Source organism: Panthera onca, chromosome B4, assembly GCF_046562875.1.
Source record: "Panthera onca isolate mPanOnc1 chromosome B4, mPanOnc1 haplotype 2, whole genome shotgun sequence".
Lineage (NCBI taxonomy): Eukaryota > Metazoa > Chordata > Mammalia > Carnivora > Felidae > Panthera > Panthera onca.
Window position 1 is genome coordinate 77,647,365 of NC_138345.1, and position 19,118 is coordinate 77,666,482.

The window sequence follows — 19,118 nt, forward strand, 5'->3', positions numbered from 1 at the left end:
AGTAGGAGATTTGGTTTTGATACTAAGCAGAAATATGGAACTGGCTTATTTTGTATTCAGCACTCCCTGAGAAAGATCTCACAGGAGCCAGTGTGGGATAGAAGAAAGACATTTTCTGATTCTAGAATTAGAAAGGATGGATTTAGGGGTGCCTGGCTGGCTTAGTAGGTAAAACACGTGACTCTCAATCACAGGGTTGTGAGTTCAAGCCCCAGATTGGGTGTAGAGATTACTTTAAAAAAAAAATCTTAAAAAAAAAAAAAGATGGATTTAAATTTTGATTCTGTCATTTACCAACCCTTAGCCAAATTACCTGTCCTCTCTGAGACTCAGTTTCCATTCTGTCCAGTGGAAACTGTATTACCTACCTTTCAGAGCAGGTGATATAAGAGACGAGAATGGGCCTGACAAGGCTTCTGACCCAGAGAAACCTCCTGAAAATACATGCCGGTTCCCTCCTTTCAGTTCTTTGACCGTCTGAAGCTCTTTGGGATGCCTGCAAAGCACCAGCCAGATTTTATCTATCTTCGGCACGTGCCCCTGCGCAAAGTGCACCTCTTCACCCTCATTCAGCTGACCTGCCTTGTCCTACTCTGGGTCATCAAGGCCTCTCCGGCTGCCATTGTCTTCCCAATGATGGTGAGTGAGTTTTAAAAAAATTATTATTATTTATTTTTTAAAATAGTGGTGAAACCCACACCACATAAAATTTACCATCTTAACCATTTTCAAGCGTATAGTTCAGTGGCATTAGGTACTTACATTGCTGTGCAACTGTTGCCACTGTACGTTTTCGGAACGTTCTTTTCTGGCACAACTGAAACTCTGTACCTATTGAACGATGACTCCCCATTCCCCCTCCCCTAGTCCCCAGCAACCACCATTTTGTTTTCTGTCTCTGACTCTGACTACTCTAGGTACCTCATATGGGTGGAACCATAAACCATTTGTGTTTTTGTAGCTGGCTTATTTCACTTAGCATAATGCCTCCAGGGGGCTCATCCATGTTGTAACATGCGTGGGATTTCTCTTTGAAAGGCTGACTGATATTCCTCTATGTGTACCTATGTATATATACGTATTTATATATGTATATATATGTATATGTATATGCCACATTTTGTTTATCTGTTTGTTCATTGATAGACTCTTGGATTGCTCCCGATTTTTGGCAATTGGGAATAATGCTCCTGTAAACGTGAATTGTACAAATATCTGTGTTCCCACTTTCAGTTCTTTGAGGTATATACCTAAAAGTGGACTGCTGGATCATATGGTAATTCCATTTTTACTTGTTTGAGGAACAGTCGCATCATTTTATATTCCTGCCAGCAGTACACAGGTTTCCTATTTGCCAATGTTTGTTTTCTGTTTGAGAGGTTTTTGTTTGGTTTGTTTGTTCATTCGGTTGTTGTTGTTGTCGTTGTTGTTGTTTGATAACAGCCATCCTAACCGGTGTGAAGTGCTATCTCATTGTGGTTTTGATCTGCATTTCCTAGTGGGGCTGAGCATCTTTTCATGTGCTTATTGATTCTTTGTATATTTTCTTTGGAGAACTATCTTTTCAAGTCCTTTGCCCATTTTTAATTTTTAATGTTTTTATTTATTTTTGAGAGAGAGACAGACAGTCAGAGAGACAGTGCATGAGCAGGGGAGGGACAGAGAGAGAGGGAGACACAGAATCCGAAGCAGGCTCCAGGCTCTGAGTTGTCAGCACAGAGCCCGATGCGGGGCGTGAACTCGTGAACCACTAAGATCATGACCCGAGCTGAAGTCAGACTCTCAACCAACTGAGCCACCCAGGCGCCCCCTTTTGCCCATTTTTAAATCAGATTTTTTGTTGTTGTTGAGTTTTAGGATTTCTCTGTATATTCTGGATATGAATCCCTTATTAATGGTGAGTTTTTTGTTTGTCTTTTGCAGGAGCAGTATTATTTGGGGACTTTGAGGTGTGAATACATGTGTGTAGCAGGTTGCCATGTTTACTTTCAAGTCTGTCAGCCTGCCTTCCTCCCTCCCTTCCTTCCTTCTTCCTTTTTTCCTTCCTTCCTTCCTTCCTTCCTTCCTTCCTTCCTCTCTCTCTCTCTCTTTCTCTCTGTCTTCTCTCTCATGAATCTGACATGGAGAGGATTCTTCATGTTTATAATAATTTGCATATTATAGTTCCAGTTTAGAATTTATTACAGTCAGAAGTGTCTAAAGTGGTGGAAATGCACTGTTTTAAGCCACTGGAAGAGAGGAAGAGGTTGGTCCATCACTGATAAGTGACTGGGACATCTGTACCTTCTTTCGAACTGAGGCAGAGGCTTTGGAAAAGGGACCAGGGAACCTGAACTGTGTATGGTGTAACAGGTGATAGGCTGCTTCCTGCCACTGGGATGGTGATGAAATTCTTGCCACCTGACCAGCACACTGTCTCATCTTCTCCTCCTGTTGCCTCCTCTCTCTGGCTCACCCTGTGTCACGGGAACGCTGAGAATTGTGGGCTGTTTGAAAACTACCCAAAGGGTGGGCCTCTAGAGAGAAAAGTCAATGAGGCTAATGTTTGGTATTTGTTTAGGGACTTTTGAGCTCTGTCTTACTGGGAGAATATTCAAAGGTGAAGAAACTAGGGTCAGGGAATTCTTTTTCTCTAATCTTCTGCATATATACCTCCTGATGGGTTTCTCAATTTTGTCAGAGTACACATAGGTTTCTGCATTTAAGTGTTATATTCAGGGGTTGACCATTTGGTTAAAGAAACAGCAAATTCCTGACAACTTCTTGGGAGGGATACCATCAATTTTGGATTTGTTGAGGAAATAGTTATGGAAATGAGGGAGAAATATGATTGAAGGTAGTAAGCCTGATTTGCCTCATTCCTTCCCTAAGCCACCAGATGTAGCTAGTGAGCACCTGTCAATCCAGGCAGGTCATTCTGGGTTATTATGAATTCCCCTTTGGCAAAAATGGCCTTTTATGGGGGAAAAAAAGTGGAACAGCAGTTGATACACCCTGTCCTGTAAAATTGAGGAAATTAGCTGTCAGATATTAGAGGCAAGTCACTTTCTATTCCCTGAGCCTCAGTATCCTCATTTATAAAATGAGTGTCAGGCCAGACCAGAGGGCGGAGACAAAAAACACTAGTGATTCATGATGCAGGCATAAAGCAAGGAGTTTGCCCAGAAATGTATAGGCAGAGGATCAGAGGGAATTGAGATGATCCTTCAAGGTCCCTTCATCCCATGGTGAGGCATGCTTGGGCTGGGTGCAGCTGGCCTCACCATAGCTGTGCTCCCGCAAAGGCTTTCCAGCCCACTGCTGCCCAGCAACCCTTCCTGCTCATCCCATGACAGGGAAGGGCAACTCTTAGGGCCATCTGAGGATGAAGGGTTTCTCTTTTCAAGGAGGGAATTAAGTTGGTTGCTTTCTAAGTTGTAGGGTTGTTATGATGATAGTTTAATAAAATATTGTATATAAAACACGAAGGTGACTATTTAGTATCTGGTACAAAGAAGGCACTCAATAACAGGCAATTATTATTATTATTATTATTATTATTATTATTAGTTTGATTTTCCTTGACATGTCCTAGTGTGCTGTGAAGACTTTGCTTTTAACTCTGGGAAGAAAATGAGCTCTTTTCATCCCCTGTCTTTATTTTTCTTCAGGTTTTGGCATTGGTCTTTGTCAGGAAAGTCATGGATCTCTGTTTCTCTAAACGAGAGCTGAGCTGGTTAGATGATCTCATGCCTGAAAGTAAAAAGAAGAAGCTGGACGATGCCAAAAAGAAGGCCAAGGAGGAAGAGGTCGTAGTTCTTGGACCAACTGTACACTTGGGGGCAGCTTCAAATTACAGAACATAGGAAGGGCCACATGAGAAGTCAGCATGTCTAGAATCCCAGGGGTTATATTTAGGAGTTAGGAAGATTACTCCAAAGATGTTTTTAGCCGAGAATGGAGCAAGGATTCTTGTCCCTATCTGTCCTTTATTTTTAGACACGATAACCCGTTGTGTTTCCCTTTGTCTACAGTCTACTCACCAGGTTCATGCTTACAATATGAACATAGAGTCTGTTCTTATTATCAGATCTAAGGGTTCGTGTTCTCCTAAAAGGCCTAATTTGACAACTATACAAAACCTATTATCTGTCATGTACCTAATGGCAGATGGTATTGTGGTTGGCACCATGCAAAGACAACTTGCATAGGACTTTCTGTCCTTCCTCATTTCCCTCAGCGCTTGGCATCTGCTGTCCATACAATGGACCCTCAATCAATGGCCTGTACGTGCCAAGAATGGATGTGTAGCAAAACGAAAATCCCAGACCAAGAAATGAATGAGCCGGAAAGTGTTTCCAAATACAGTTAGTGCCTGAAATAGGGTCCTTTGAAATGCATTTTAAATGACATTTTTTCTAATATCTTGAGTTTTTGAAATCTTGTATTATTTTTTCCAGCTTTATTGAGATATGATAAACACATAGCCCTGTGTACGTTTAAGGTATATAGCATAACGACTTGATATAGCTATATATTGTGCAATGATCACCACAGTAGGGTTCGCTAACACATCTGTCACCTCACATAGTCACACTTTTTGTGTGTGTGGTGAGAACTTTTAAAATTTACTCTCTCGGCAATTTTCAAATACACAATACAGCCTTGTTAACTATAGTCACCATGCTGTACGTTACATCCCCAGAACTTACTCGTCCTATGACTGAAAGTTTGTCCCCTTCACCCACCTTCACCCTTTTCCCCCACCCCAGCAACAACCAGTCTGTTCTCTGTCTCTATGACTTCAGTTTTGTTTTTGTTTTGTTTTGTTTTTTAGATTTCACATGTAAGTGAGATCATATAGTATGTGTCTTTCTCTGACTTATTTTACTTAGCATGATACCCTCAAGTTTCATTCATGTTGTTGCAAATGGCAGGAGTTCCTTCTTTTTTTATGGCTGAATGATATTCAATTGTATATATACACCTTTTCTTTGTCCATTCATCCACTGATGGACACTTAAGTTGTTTCCATGCCTTGGCTATTATGAATCATGCTGCAGTGAACATGGGCTGCAGATATCTCTTCAGGATAGTAATTTCATTTCCATTGGATGTATACCCAGAAGTGGGATTGCTGGATCATATGGTAGTTCTATTTTTAATTTTTTGAAAAACGTTTATAGTGGCTGCACCAATTTACATTGCCACCAACAGTGCATAAGAGATCCCTTTTTTCCATATCCTCACCAGCACTTATCTCTCGTCTTTGTGATAATAGCCATTCTGGCAGGTGTAGGGTGATACCACATTGTGGTTTTGATTTAAATTTCACTAATTATTAATGATGTTGAGTACCTTTTCATGTGCTTTCTGGCCATTTGTATATCTTCTTTGGAAAAATGTCTATTTAGGTCCTTTGCCTATTTTTAAATTGGGTTATTATTATTATTGCTATTGAGTTGTATGTATTCCTTATATATTTTGGATATTAATTCCTTACCAGGAGTTAACTCCTTACCATCTATGGTATTAACTCCTTACCATCTATGGTTTACAAATATTTCCTCCCATTCCATAGGTTGCCTTTTCATTTTATCGACTATTTCTTTTGCTGCACAGAAGCTTTTAATTTGATGTCATTCCACTTATTTATTTTTGCTTTTGTTGCTCGTACTTTTGGTGTCCTATCCACAAAATCATTGCCAAGAACAATGTCAGAGTCTTTTCCCTATCTTTTCCCTATCTTCAAGGAGTTTTACTGCTTCAGGTTTTACATTTAAGTGTTTAATAACATTTTGAGTTGATTTTTGTGAATGGTGTAGCTTATGAATATCCAGTTTTCCCAGCAACATTTATTAAAGAGACTGTCCTTTCTCCACCAAAGGCTCTTGGCTCCCTTGTTGAATATTAGTTGACTGCATATGCATGGGTTTATTTCTGGACACTTAATTCTGTTACATTGTTCTATGTGTTTTCTATTATTAAATTTTTTTAATGTTTTTATTTATTTTTGAGACAGAGAGAAACAGAGCATGAGCAGGGGAGAGGCAGAGAAAGAGAGGGAGACACAGAATCTGAAGCAGGCTCCAGGCTCCGAGCTGTCAGCACAGAGCCTGATGCGGGGCTCGAACTCATGGAGTGTGAGATCATGACCTGAGCCGAAGTCGGACACTCAACCGACTGAGCCACCCAGGCGCCCTGTGTTTTCTATTATTAAATAAGCTTTAACAATTCGATGCACAAAAGCAATGGAGGAAAACTTTAAAGATTGCTGAAAATCACTACACAAAATGTTTGGCCGTCAAGCATCCCAAAACTCTATAAACAAAATTTAAAAATTACACACTCACACACACACAGGCTTACCTTGTTTTATTATGCTTCACTTTATTGCATTTCATAAATATTGTGTTTTGTACAAATTGGAGGTTTTTGGAAACCCTGCATCAAGTGAATCCATCAGCATCATTGTCCCAACAACATTTGCTCACTCTGTGTCTCTGTCTCATACTTTGGCAGCTCTTGCAGTATTTGAAACTTTTTCATTATTATTATATTTTTATGGTGATATGTGAGTAGTATTTATGATTCACTGAAGGCTTAGATGGTGGTTAGCATTTTCTAGCGATAAGGTATTTTTTCATTAAGGCATGTACGTTGTTTTTAGACCTCATGTCTTTTAGACACTTAATAAATTATAGTATAGCACAAACGTAACTTTTACATGCAGTGGGAAGCAAAAAATTGCTTTGCTTTGCTTTATAGTGGTAGTCTGGAACCAAACCTACAATATCCCTGAGGTATGCTTGTACATACATACGTATGTACATACATACATTTATTTCCTGAGTTATATAAAATTTTAAGTAGTGACATGTTTTTTTAAATTTTTTTAAACTTTATTTTTTATTTTTTAAAATTTACATCCAAATTAGTTAGCATATAGTGCAACAATGATTTCAGGAGTAGATTCCTTAGTGCCCCTTACCCATTTAGCCCATCCCCCCTCCCACAACCCCTCCCATAACCCTCAGTTTGTTCTCCATATTTATGAGTCTCTTCTGTTTTGCCCCCTCCCTGTTTTTGTTATTTTTGTTTCCCTTCCCTTATGTTCATCTGTTTTGTCTCTTAAAGTCCTCATATGAGTGAAGTCATATGATTTTTGTTTTTCTCTGACTAATTTCACTTAGCATAATACCCTCCAGTTCCATCCATGTAGTTGCAAATGGCAAGATTTCATTCTTTTTGATTGCCAAGTAATACTCCATTGTGCATATATATATATATATATATATATATATATATATACACATACACACACACACACCACATTTTATTTATCCATTCATCCCTTGATGGACATTTGGGCTCTTTCCATACTTTGGCTATTGTTGATAGTGCTGCTATAAACATGGGGGTGCATGTGTCCCTTTGAAACAGCACACCTGTATCCCTTGGATAAATGCCTAGTAGTGCAATTGCTGGGTCGTAGGGTAGTTCTATTTTTAGCTTTTTGAGGAACCTCCATACTGTTTTCCAGAGTGGCTGCACCAGCTTGCATTCCCATACTTTTTTTTTTAACATTTATTTATTAAAAAAAAATTTTTTTTTAACGTTTATTTATTTTTGAGACAGAGAGAGACAGAGCATGAACGGGGAAGGGGCAGAGAGAGAGGGAGACACAGAATCGGAAGCAGGCTCCAGGCTCTGAGCCGTCAGCCCAGAGCCCGACGCGGGGCTCGAACTCACGGACCGCGAGATCGTGACCTGAGCCGAAGTCGGACGCTTAACCGACTGAGCCACCCAAGCGCCCCTAACATTTATTTTTTTGAGAGACAGAGACGGAGCATGAGTGGCGGAGGGGCAGAGAGAGAGGGAGTCACGGATTCCAAAGCAGGCTCTAGGCTCTGAGCTGTCAGCACAGAGCCCAACACAGGGCTCGAGATCATGACTTGAGCCAAAGGCAGATTCTTAGCCAACTGAGCCACCCAGGTGCCCCAGTAGTGATATGTTTTAAGAAGAAAGTAAGGGGTGAGGGAGTTACTCTATTTAGGGTGATCAGGGAGGACTCTAAGGACACATCCTAGCTGAAATCTGAATAAAGTGAGGGCAAGTCGTGAGACTATCTGGGAGTAGGAACATTCTAGGCCAGGGGCATGGCAAATGCCAAGGTTTTGAAGCAAGAATGAGCTCAGTGTGCTTAAGGAATACAAGAAAGCCAAGGAGCCTGTAAGGGAGAGAGGTAGCAGGACACTAGTTAGAAGTCTGTGACAATAGCTCAAGCAAGAGGTGAAGGTGCCCTACGTTAGGGGAGAAGTGGTGAAGTGGCTGGTTTGGGACTTATTTGGAAGACAGAGTTGACAGGCTTTGCTAATGGATAGCAAGCATGAGAGGAATCAAGGACAACTCTTAGATTTTTGGCATGAACAGTTGGTTGAGCGGTCATGCTACTTATGAAGCAGGTTTGGGAGAAAAACCAAGGCATCTCTTTGGGATGTTAAGTTTGAAGTGGCTGGTAAACATTGTACTCCATATTTTTCCAAAGTTTCTGAAGTAAACATGTATTTTTTTAAATTATTTTTTCACATTTAATGTTTACTCATTTTTGAGAGACAGAGAGAGACAGAGCATGAGTGGGGAAAGGGCAGAGAGAGAGAAAAGGAGAGACAGAATCTGAAGCAGGCTCCAGGCTCTGAGCTGTCAGCTCAGAGCTGACGCAAGGCTCGAACTCACAAACTGGGAAATCACGACCCGAGCCGAAGTTGGACGCTTAACCAACTGAGCCACCCAGGCGCCCCAATATGTATTTGTTAATACATGTTTTACTTTATAAAGTTATTTTGAAAATGAAATGAAAGAAAAATAATGAAGACTTCACCCCAAAATTGCACATCAGCATCCAATATTTATGTTCATTTCTTTATGTTCTCTTTACGTCCTCAACATAGTTTTCATGTAACTGTAATAATTGTTTATTTGTGTGGGGGAGGTATTTTTTTCTGATTTTTTCTTCTCATCTTGATTTCATGACACTTTCATGTTTCTATGTGTCTATATAATAGATAATCATATTTATTGTTTTAATGGCTGCATAATATTCTATAGTGTTTTCTCATAATTAATTTAAACTTTCTTCCCTTGTGAAAATTTACAGTTGTTTTAGGATATATTATTAAATATACTACTTCAAACATCTTTGTATGTATTTTTTTCTCTGTAATTATTTTCTTTAAATTAGTGGGATTCTTTTTTAAGACAACATTTTGTTATAGAACATTCAAATAAATGCAAAAGTAGAAAGAACAGTCAGTATTCATATTTCCCAATTGCCTTATTATTTTTTTTAATAATCTGTTTGACTCAGGATTCAAATAAGGCCTAAATATTGCAGCAGTTGATATGTTCCTCAAATTTCTTTAAGGGTCCCTTTCTATCTTTTTTTCTTTTTGTTGAAGAAACTAGGCCTCTGACCTGTAGGATTTCCCATCATTTAGATTTTACTACCTATGTCCCTTGGTGTCATTTAACATGTTCTTCTGTCCCCTATGTTTCTAGTAAATTGGTAGTTGGATCTAGAGGCTTATTCAAATTCATTTTCTTTCTTCTTTTAAAAAACACTATTCCCCAGGTACAAATATCTGGTTGTCTTTTTTTTGTGATGAGTCAGATCTATGAAAGAACATAATTACACTCTTTCATAATAAACGTGAGAGAAATTAGGTAGAAATTATGGTAAGAGAAAAATGGGTGGTGTAGACTCATGGTTTTCCTTGGTCTCAGATATAATGTCGTCTTCTCTTGCAGGAGGCTGAGAAGATGTTAGAAATGGGGGGAGACAAGTTCCCCTTAGAGAGCAGGAAGTTACTAAGTAGTCCTGGAAAGAACAACAGTTTCAGGTAAAACTCCCCAAAATCCACAAGGAGTTGACTGTTTTTTTGGTTGTTCTAGAAACAATCTGGCTTTGTGGTGGGGGTGGTCACAAATGCGATCACTGGTATAAAGAGCTAACGTTCAGCCTCTCCATTCCAACCTGGGAAAACACCTTTTCCTTCCATGCTTTACTGAGCACCTGCTAGACGCCAGGTACCACCCCAGATGCTGGGAAAGGAGAACAGAGGTAAGGGAGCCCACATACTGAGCGTCTTCTCTGTGCTAGGACTGTGCTGGAAGCTTTACTTATGTATTCTCATTTGATCTTTGCAGCAGCTCTCTGATAAAAGCCTCATTACCCACCTTTGTCCAATGAGGAAACTGAGGCTTGGATGGCTTTAGGTAATTTCCCCAAGGTCACAATGCTGCTAAGTAGAAAGCTTAAGAGACAAACCCTAGTCTTTGTATTCATCAGATCAGTGCTCCCTCTGCCTTTCTCTGCCATTTTCCGGAGATGAATAGGATATGGCCTTTGTTTCCAGAGAGTCCTCAGCCTGTGGAATTCCCATGCTTGGGCAAGCCTTTGTCTAGGGGCAGAGGCAGCCCCTTCAGTTTGACTCATGGCATCTGTGGTCCTAGGAGCCAAGGGGGAACCAAACTGGGGTCCCCCAAATTCCTTAATTTCTGCCAAGGCTCTTAGCTGCCTTCTCTAGCTAAGCTATTGCTCACCACGGGACACGGGACACTAAATTGGTCCGTTAGTGGTTTTATTCCCGGCATTTTGTTTCCACTGTGGAAGAGGTACACATAAGCTGAAAGAAGCCCAGAGGCTGAGAGGGGGCAGAAAAGGAAGAGAGAGGGGATCTGGGTCATCTAGATCCTGGATAATTTATTGCCAAATCATTGAATCCATTGTGGTTTATACTGAGGGGAAGATGGGGAAAGTCACGTCGTTGGGATTTTTTTTTTTCAATTTTGACTTATTTACTTTTGACAAATAAAAAAATATATTTAAGGTGCACGACATGGTGTTTTGATATCTGGACACATTGTGAAATGGTTACTGTCATCAAAGTAATAACATATTCATTACCTCTTACAGTTATCATTCCTTATTTTGTGGTGAGAACACTTGACATCTACTTTCTTAGCAGATTTCAAGTATACAGTACATTACTATCAACTATGGTCACCATGCTGTATACAGGTCTTTAAAAATTATTCACCTTATAACTGCAAATTTATACCCTTTGATCACTATCTCCCCTTCCACCCCACCTGCCCAGCCTCTGGTAACCACCAGTCCACTGTCTGTTCCTAGGAGTTTGATTTAAAAAAAAAAATTTTTTTAATGTTTATTTATTTTTGAGAGAGAGAGACAGACAGGCAGAGTGTGAGCAGAGGACAAGTAGAAAGAGAGAGAGAAGGACACACAGAATCCGAAGCAGGCTCCAGGCTCTGAGCTGTCAGCACAGAGCCCGACATGGGGCTCGAACTCAGGAGCTATGAGATCATGACCTGAGCTGAAGTCGGATGCCGAACCAACTGAGGCACCCAGGCGCCCCATCTTTTGGCCCTTTAAAAAGAGACTGGCTTGTAGAAAATTTCTTAGTACTCTGGGCTTCTAGGAGACCAAGGACTCGATTCAAGGCCTTGATTGTCCTCTTACTGACATTTGACCTTGGGTGATCACTTAGTTCTGAGAGCTTTGGTTCTGTACCTTCAAAATGAGGATGTTAATCATCTCTGATTGATAGTGAAGATATTGTAACGAGTGCTTTGTTAGCTACAAATGGCAAGCATTTGGCCATGTAAGTGAGAAAACCAACGAAGACTGCTTAGCACCATGCCTGGCACACAGCGAGCCTAGCACACAGCGAGCGTTCAGTAGGGGGTAGCTCCTGAGGCTCCTGTTGACATCATAGCACTGTCAGGGCAGGATGGCTGTGGCATGGCTGCCTGCCACATGGCACAGCAGCCCAGCTCTCAGCACCACCTCGTAGGCCACCTTGCCTCTCTACATTCCAACCACCTGGCTCCTGGTGCTGCTGAGAACTGTTAGCTGAGCCCCCTCAGACCTACTCTTTCCTGCCTGGTGGGGTGTGATCACTATAGACCGAGATACGTATTTTATTTGTGTGTCCTATGTTTATTGTCCTAAGCATTGATTTCAGATGTGACCCCTCTGAGATTAATATATCTGATGAAATGCCTAAAACTACGGTCTGGAAAGCTCTCAGTATGAACTCTGGAAATACAAAGGAGAAGAGGTAAAGAGAACTATAGTTGCTGATTTTTATTTATTTTGTGCTTTTAAAAATAGCAATCATGTTGAAAGTAAAATATATCTAAGTTGTAAAATTAAATTTGTCTAAAAAAATATCCCTTCCGGGACTGGTGCCTAACCCCAGGTGAATTGCTATATGCCTCAGAAAAGGAAAAAAATGTTTTTTTAACTATTTGCACAGATGTGCTGTTTTGAGCTGCCCATTTACACAGCCAGTCCCCAAACCAAGGAGTATGTGGATGTATACATTGCCTTTCTCTAGTCACCTGAATCCTCTTTCCAAAAGTTCCCATTTCAAAATCTCTCTGGTTACCGGAACCACACAAACTGGAAAATGGCCAGAATGTCCAGAGAGTGTCGATCATGCCAATACAGACTCCACCTATTTCAGTCATTCCATAATGAGAACTGTTGCCAAGGAAAGATTTGAAATATTAAACTATAAACAGGTTTCCGATTTTGGAAATGAAAATTCTGTGTATCATTTGCCAATAGCATAGATCAAGTTTAATCAGGTTGCTGAAGAAAATGCAAGGACTTGAGGCATCTTTGCCTGCACCGAGCGAGGGTGGCTATGTACCCAAACTACTTGAATAATTTAGTCCAAACACCATTTTAAGAAGTCAGCCTTTAATTAAAGGCAAAATCTTAGGTCTTATTAAAGGCAACTTTTCTAGTTAAAAAAAAAAAGCAGTAGGCCAGGAATTAGGGGGCCTGGTCTAACTATTTATTTCCGTGTGTAACCCGGTAGGCTACTGTTTCTGGCACTCAGTTTACTGAGCGGTAAAATGGGGATAATAATAACTAACTGCCTCACTCATAAGAATGCTCTGAGGAGGAGCTGAAGTACTTTGAAAAGTCACAGCCACCAGTGGGTGGTAGTGGGAGGTTATTCCTTCATCGAATGGGTTAAAATAAATCTGTGCTGAATGTGAGTGAAATATAGAATCTTGTTTCCTTCAGAGGAAAATCCAGGCAGCTGTCGAAATGTATAACGCACATGGTTATTTTTAGTTGAGAACTAGTCTACTTGTAAATGAACTTAAAATATAGCCAGATCCAAATTGTGGTGACATCTTCAAAGTGTTGTGTTAAAAGCAGGAATGAATCATGTGTTCCCTTTTTGTCTAATTGTAACACTTTTATTCAGTCTCTTCAACTAAAAGTCTTTGCTGGGAAGGAAGATTTGGGCCGTGAGGTGCCTCAGGGAAGTTCTGGTTACAGAGAAGATGTGAGTCTCTCAGAGAAGAAGCAAGACCGAGTCTGGCCCTGCCCGTGGTCATGTCAAAGCCATGCCGAAGCATTCAGTTACCCGTGCTGTGCACTGGAGGGCACCCAGCTATCCCCATACCAGCAGCCAGTCACCAGATGTGGACGTGAAGCAGAAGACCACCTCCTGTTGGTACTTCTTCCTTTCTCTTTCTCTTCAGAATTGCCACCAGTGAAGACCCAGCTTCCCATTTTCCAGACATTTTCTCTGAAACTCTCTGCTGGTGAACAGAGCCATATGGATCCATGCTGCCACTGAGGGTTCCTTCGATGAGTTCCCTCTTCCTAAAGGATGGGATGGGGGAGTAGGAGGAGAGCAGAGAGAAAAGGGAAGGCTCTCCCGCCCTGTAGAATCTTCAGGCTCCCAGGCAGCCCTGGGCCTGGGTTTGATGCCTACTCTGGGGGATGCTGGTCAGACCCAGAGGCTGTCAGGAGGGTCTGCCGTTAGGACGGTCGGCAACCTGGGCATCGGCAGGGGCCCACCACCACAGCCAGAAGATGCCTCTGCCTCCGAAGCATCTTTATCGCTCCCTAGCAGCAGCCTGTGTGACTCGGTGAGAGCCTTGGATGATGAAAGGGCCATGAGGGACACCGGAGTTGTTTAGCTCAGACAGGAAGAAGGTCGGGGGAAATAGATAATGATAAGCGAGGATGAGCAGCTTCTCTTGGTTTCGCTAAGGATAGACCAAGAGAACGAGCTTCGATTGCTACAGAAGGAGTTGGTTTAGATACCAGGAAGGACTTCCTAGCCTGAAGAGTTGTCGTGGCGTCTGCTTTCTAGACACCTGCGAAAGGTTTGATGATAGTTGTTTGTGAGCAGAAAGAGAGATAAAGTGTTTTTACTGGCCACGTTGTGGAAACATCCATGTCTTGCCGCTGTCTCTTGAGGACGCATTCTGATTCCACTCCTGGAGAGATCCAAGTGCTTACGTAATGTCTCCCTAGCTGCCTTAGTAGCGAACCGTCATCAACTCAATGGACCAAAACCACCTTCAGCCATGTGGTTTCTTCATCATCATGAATTTCTTTCGGTTGACAGATGTATGACTCTCAGATGTAAAAGACCACACTGGGAAATGAACTGTAAGTGGTGAGATTAATTTTGGTATTTGGTTGAAAACTATATTTATAGTTTCTCTCTTCTTTTCTCTGTTGCAATGAATATCAAGGGTTTGGACTCCAGTGTGTATATCTTCCCTTCCTTTGTGCACAGAATGTGACTAGTAAGCGTGTCGGTACCCAGGGAATTCGATCCTGTCAGTTTTCCATCCTGGAAGACCTTTGTACAGTGGGATGTTCTTTCACGTTCCTCTCCTTTCGTAGGTGAAGAGTTGGCTACAAAACTTCATTGAATGTTGCATTCCTTAGCCTCTTAAAACATATCAGTGTATTCTGGCCTTGCTCCTTGGAGTAAGACTCCTTACGCCTTTGAAATTGAAGGAATCCCGCATTTCTTGACCATTTCCACATCTCCTAGGACCACACCTGTTTTAATACACAGATGGTTTTCAAAATATTTAACAACTGGTACAGGATGGACACCAACCACTCAGAACGGATGCCTGCTGTAAGCAAGCAGTGTGCAAGGCGGTGCCAGTGCCTCGTGACCAAACATCATGCTACTTGCGGACATTAAAGTGATATCCCATTGAACTGTGGGTATTGCTCCTGGTTTGTCTAATTTCCGCTCACAAGGCTGTTTTATGCAGAGCCTTGGCTTCCCTTTATATAGTGCAGACAGGAACAGGCATGCATCTTCGAACTATACGGGCATTAAAATCTTGGCGAACCAAAGCTTCACATTTGATCACTTTAGGAGAAATGTAATAATTGTACCCATTTACCTACCTAGTGTAGAAAATCAAAAGGCAACCTGTCAATGGGGAAAGCTTTCCTGCTGGCTGACTTTCCCTGCCTCTCTCCGGCAGCTTCCTTGAGCTTGCCTCCTCCTTTGGCTTCCTCGTCCCCTGAGAACGCTCCCACTTTCTTCCTCCATCTTGTCCCTTTCCATCTTTTCCTGCCACCTCTGTGTAGGAAGGTTGGTGGCTGCTTCTCCCGTCCCCCTAGTCTCAGCACAGCTGGAAGGAATGTGATAGGGAAGAGCCCATCGTACAACAAGTGAGGTGGCAATATCACTCAGAAAAATCTCTCTCCTATTTCATCGATGTCTCACGATGCCTTCCTTGTGTAGGCTCTCGAGAGCAGAAACCTGTCTTTATTAACTCTGTGCAGTGCAGTTACCGGACCATGTGTGTACTTTCAGGCCTTCCCGAGCCACATCCTCCCAGGTTACTGCGCCGTAGGAACGTTAGTTACTCTGGAAGCCTGTGCCAATCCTTTTAGGCCATTACATCTTTCTCAGATAACAGCCAGCCTCATTTCTGCTACATCTCAGTGGTAGACACCATTCCCCCCTACTCTCATTGTCTCCCTTTTCCCAGCCCCCACCCAACCCTCAACCCCGGTCCTACCTGCATGCTTCCTTGCTCAGGTCTGTGGCCGGTGGCTATGGTGGCACAGTCAGTTTGGGCAGTGTTGGGGACAGGAAACTGGGAGTGGAGGTGAAGCAGCAGCAGCGTGTATGTGTGTGTGTGTGTGTGTGCGCGTGTGCATGTGTGTTCATCGACAAATACGAGTGTGTCCATGAGGTGTCACTGCTGCTATTAAATAGTTTTGTGTACCTAAGCTGGGAGGGGGACATCAAAAAAACATGATCATTCCCCTCTCTAGGGGTTCTCTTCTCAGACTTCTCTGATAGAATACCTTGAGGGCAAATACAGGCAGATTAGTCTATAGGAAAAGATGTTTAAACTCAACGTTAAGTAGAAACTGACAGTTTCTACTTGGGCCAGAGAAGCAGTCCACCTCTTTCATGACAAGGGAGATTTCAGGAACGGTTTGAGCGTTTGCAGGCTGGTGCCCTGATGGGCTGGTGGTGTCAAAGTAGGAAGAGAGGGAAGCCAGGGATTGAAGAAACTGATGGTAAGTGAAATCTTGGTTCTAATGGTAAGAACTGGTGTTGCTGAGTGGTTGGGTTACTTCCTAGCTCATGACCTTTAAGGGAAGGGTTGGTCTAGAGAGAAGGTAAAGCCCAGCAATCTAGTATGAACTTGCCAAATACGTTCGGTTGCATAAAATGCAGGCTAGCTCTTTGTGGCTACATAAGATTTCCAACTTCTGATGACGGGCTTCTCGGGAGATCTGGTGTTTACACATACAGCTCCTGTCCCCATCTCCTTAGTCATATAAATTTGCCTTTGGGATAGAGGGGCAGGGAACCATTTATTCCAAAAGATGGTGTGAATAGTTGCTATTTCTCTTTGTCTGGGATGTGATTGGCTTTTAAATTAGTCACAAATCTTTGGTAAAAATCTGGTAAATGCTAAGTCTCAGGCTTGGTTGACATCTCAGGCTGTGAGAGCTGTGACCTTCAAGAAGTCTCTGTGCTTTCTGGGCATCCAAACAAGACAGTTCCCGAGTCTACTTTATTTTCTACCCACTTCGCTCTCCAGACTTCCCTCTTAGCAGAGGAACCAACGGTTCTCCCTGCGTCTTCTCTATGAACTTTAATGTCCGTGTTCTGAGCCTCTAGGTTTTCCTGAAGCAGGGGAGAAGGTAGGGACCCTGGCTTTCCTTTCAACTGGCATCAGAAGTCCCATCCAGTGTGTCCTCTCTGCTGCTGCTTCAGCCTCTACATTTCTTCTTCTACAGGAGCGTTAGCACCGCCTCCTAGGACTGTTCAGCGGTCTTTGCTGGCTTGTCACTGCGTTTCCCTCGGACGTCTCAGGTTTCCAAGCCACATCCTGGCAGGACATTCAGGAACCTGGCACTGAATGTTCTCAGCCTTCTTGATTTTCTTTTGGTTGTGGCTGTCAGGCCTCCGTGATGTAGAAATCCTTCCTGCGGGCTCTGACTGGCCAAATGAGACATCATCCAAGTTCCGCCCCTTTTACTGACTCAGCTTCCTTGGCTTCCTCACTTCCTCGAGCAGCCTTTCTTCTCCTTTCTGCCTCGGTCTTTCAACTCCTCCTTGGATGGCAGTCAGAGGTCCTAAAACCCACCACCAGTTGGGGGTGGTGAGAGAGGTGAGGATGTTGGGCAGAAAGGGGACTTTCTGTTTTCCTTGCTTGGGGTGAGGGGCTACAGATTCTCAAGCCCTCACACTCATCCATATTTTAATAGAAACAGAAAAAGATATCCCCAAATCAAATCGGAGTGGTTTTTCAACCAAATCTACTCTTTTTGATTCTTGGTGCCCTTGTTCTCTTACACGAATTATAGAGAATGGGCAGCTGACTCCGTTAACATTTCTTTGCTAGAAAGGAGGCTAATTTTCATAACCAGAAGAGATGTGAAGGAACTGTATCAGTGCGTGAAGCATGAAAAGAGGGAAGGAGTGTTATGTGAGTCTCTTCAATAGGAAAATTCAGAAAGTGGAATGATTCATCCATAGGCAAAATTCCTCTAGGACGTTCTGTGCTCAAAGGGAACGGAATGGTTTCTGATCCTTCTGAAAAGGAATGGCATTTTTCTTACACCTAACCCACTTTCAGCATTGGAGAGTACAGAAGGCTTTCTTCGAGCTGATGGCGTTAATATTTCCTGAGAGAGAGAGAGAGAGAAAAGCTACCCACGGCATGTCTCCAAGCCCGGCAGGAAGTAACTTGGGCTTCTCTAGCAGGTTTGCAATGGACCCCAACGTGCAGGTTTTCATACATGCGATCGTGCTGGAAGCAGAAGTACCAAACTGAATGTGCAATGACTCCTTCTGCAAAAGAGGCCAGAATCCTCTTCCCCACTCCTTTCTCCCATATTCCCTCCTCCAAGATGCTGAGCCTCCCTCATGTTGATCTCTGTCTGTCTGATTGGTTAGATACGGCTGCCCTAAGCGAATGGTGTCAGGTGGAGAGCAGAGCACGCTTCCCGCGGAAGGGGACAACTCGAGGTGCTGGTACATTTCTCTTGTTTTCTATGTTCTTCTTTCTAGTAGGTCTCGTGTAGAGATAGAGATATTTTTGTTTTAGAGATTCCAAAGTATATATTTTTAGTGTAAGAAATGGACCCTCTCCACCCTCCATGGTGTAAATAGAACCGAGAACAAATGTGTTGTTGTGATAATCCCATAGCAATCTGTGGTAGGAATAGGACCCTCTCCCTTGCCACCAGGTCTCACGGTGTGTGTCTGTGAGCCAGGGGAGGTGATTGTGACACCTCTGCCTGCCCAGACCTTCCTGTGCTCAGTGGGTGAAAAATAAAGTCTGTGTAAACTGTTCACACCTGTGGTATTTTTTGAGCCCGAACCAAGGGGCTGAGCCAATGCCGGCCAGTTTCAGAAGGTGGGAAAGAGTGAAGGGGGGTCACGAAGGTGGTGGAGAGAGGAGGGAGGGGTGTCTGCTGGGCGTGCGTTAAGCAGGGCACATGCACCTCCTTGGGGTCGACGCCGCGCAGTCCTTGGGGCAGAGCCACGGAGGGAGGCTCTTAGGGCCCTTTCCCTGGGGACTGCCTAGACTTATGTTTGGGGTGGGGGACAGGAGAGCAGGAAAAGATAGCCCACCTTGGAGATACAACCGGGCTGACGAGAGCGACTGCTAATATTTAAGGACTCTACTGCCTAGAAATCCAGATTTTTAGGGGCGCTTGGCTGGCTCAGTTGGGAGAGCATGTGACTCTTGATCTCGGGGCCATGAGTGCGAGCCCCATATTGGGTGTG

At 42.8% G+C, this 19,118-nt stretch overlaps 1 protein-coding gene across 9 annotated transcripts in view; it reads left to right on the forward strand.

Annotated features, from left to right (window-relative positions):
- Positions 1-18,682, forward strand: part of SLC4A8 (solute carrier family 4 member 8) — a 79,431-nt gene extending 60,749 nt beyond the window's left edge. For 4 of the 9 annotated variants that reach the window (XM_060657567.3, XM_060657562.3, XM_060657563.3 and 1 more), the window contains exons 21-25: positions 466-639; positions 3,651-3,788; positions 9,787-9,878; positions 12,015-12,122; positions 13,290-18,682. In XM_060657567.3, coding sequence (XP_060513550.1) covers positions 466-639; positions 3,651-3,788; positions 9,787-9,878; positions 12,015-12,122; positions 13,290-13,302 — 525 coding nt within the window. In that variant the 3' untranslated portion in view covers positions 13,303-18,682. The remainder of the gene's footprint in view (positions 1-465; positions 640-3,650; positions 3,789-9,786; positions 9,879-12,014; positions 12,123-13,289) is intronic. The other 5 variants (XM_060657568.3, XM_060657564.3, XM_060657566.3 and 2 more) reach the window with 3 other exon arrangements.
- Positions 18,683-19,118: the final 436 nt, after the last annotated feature.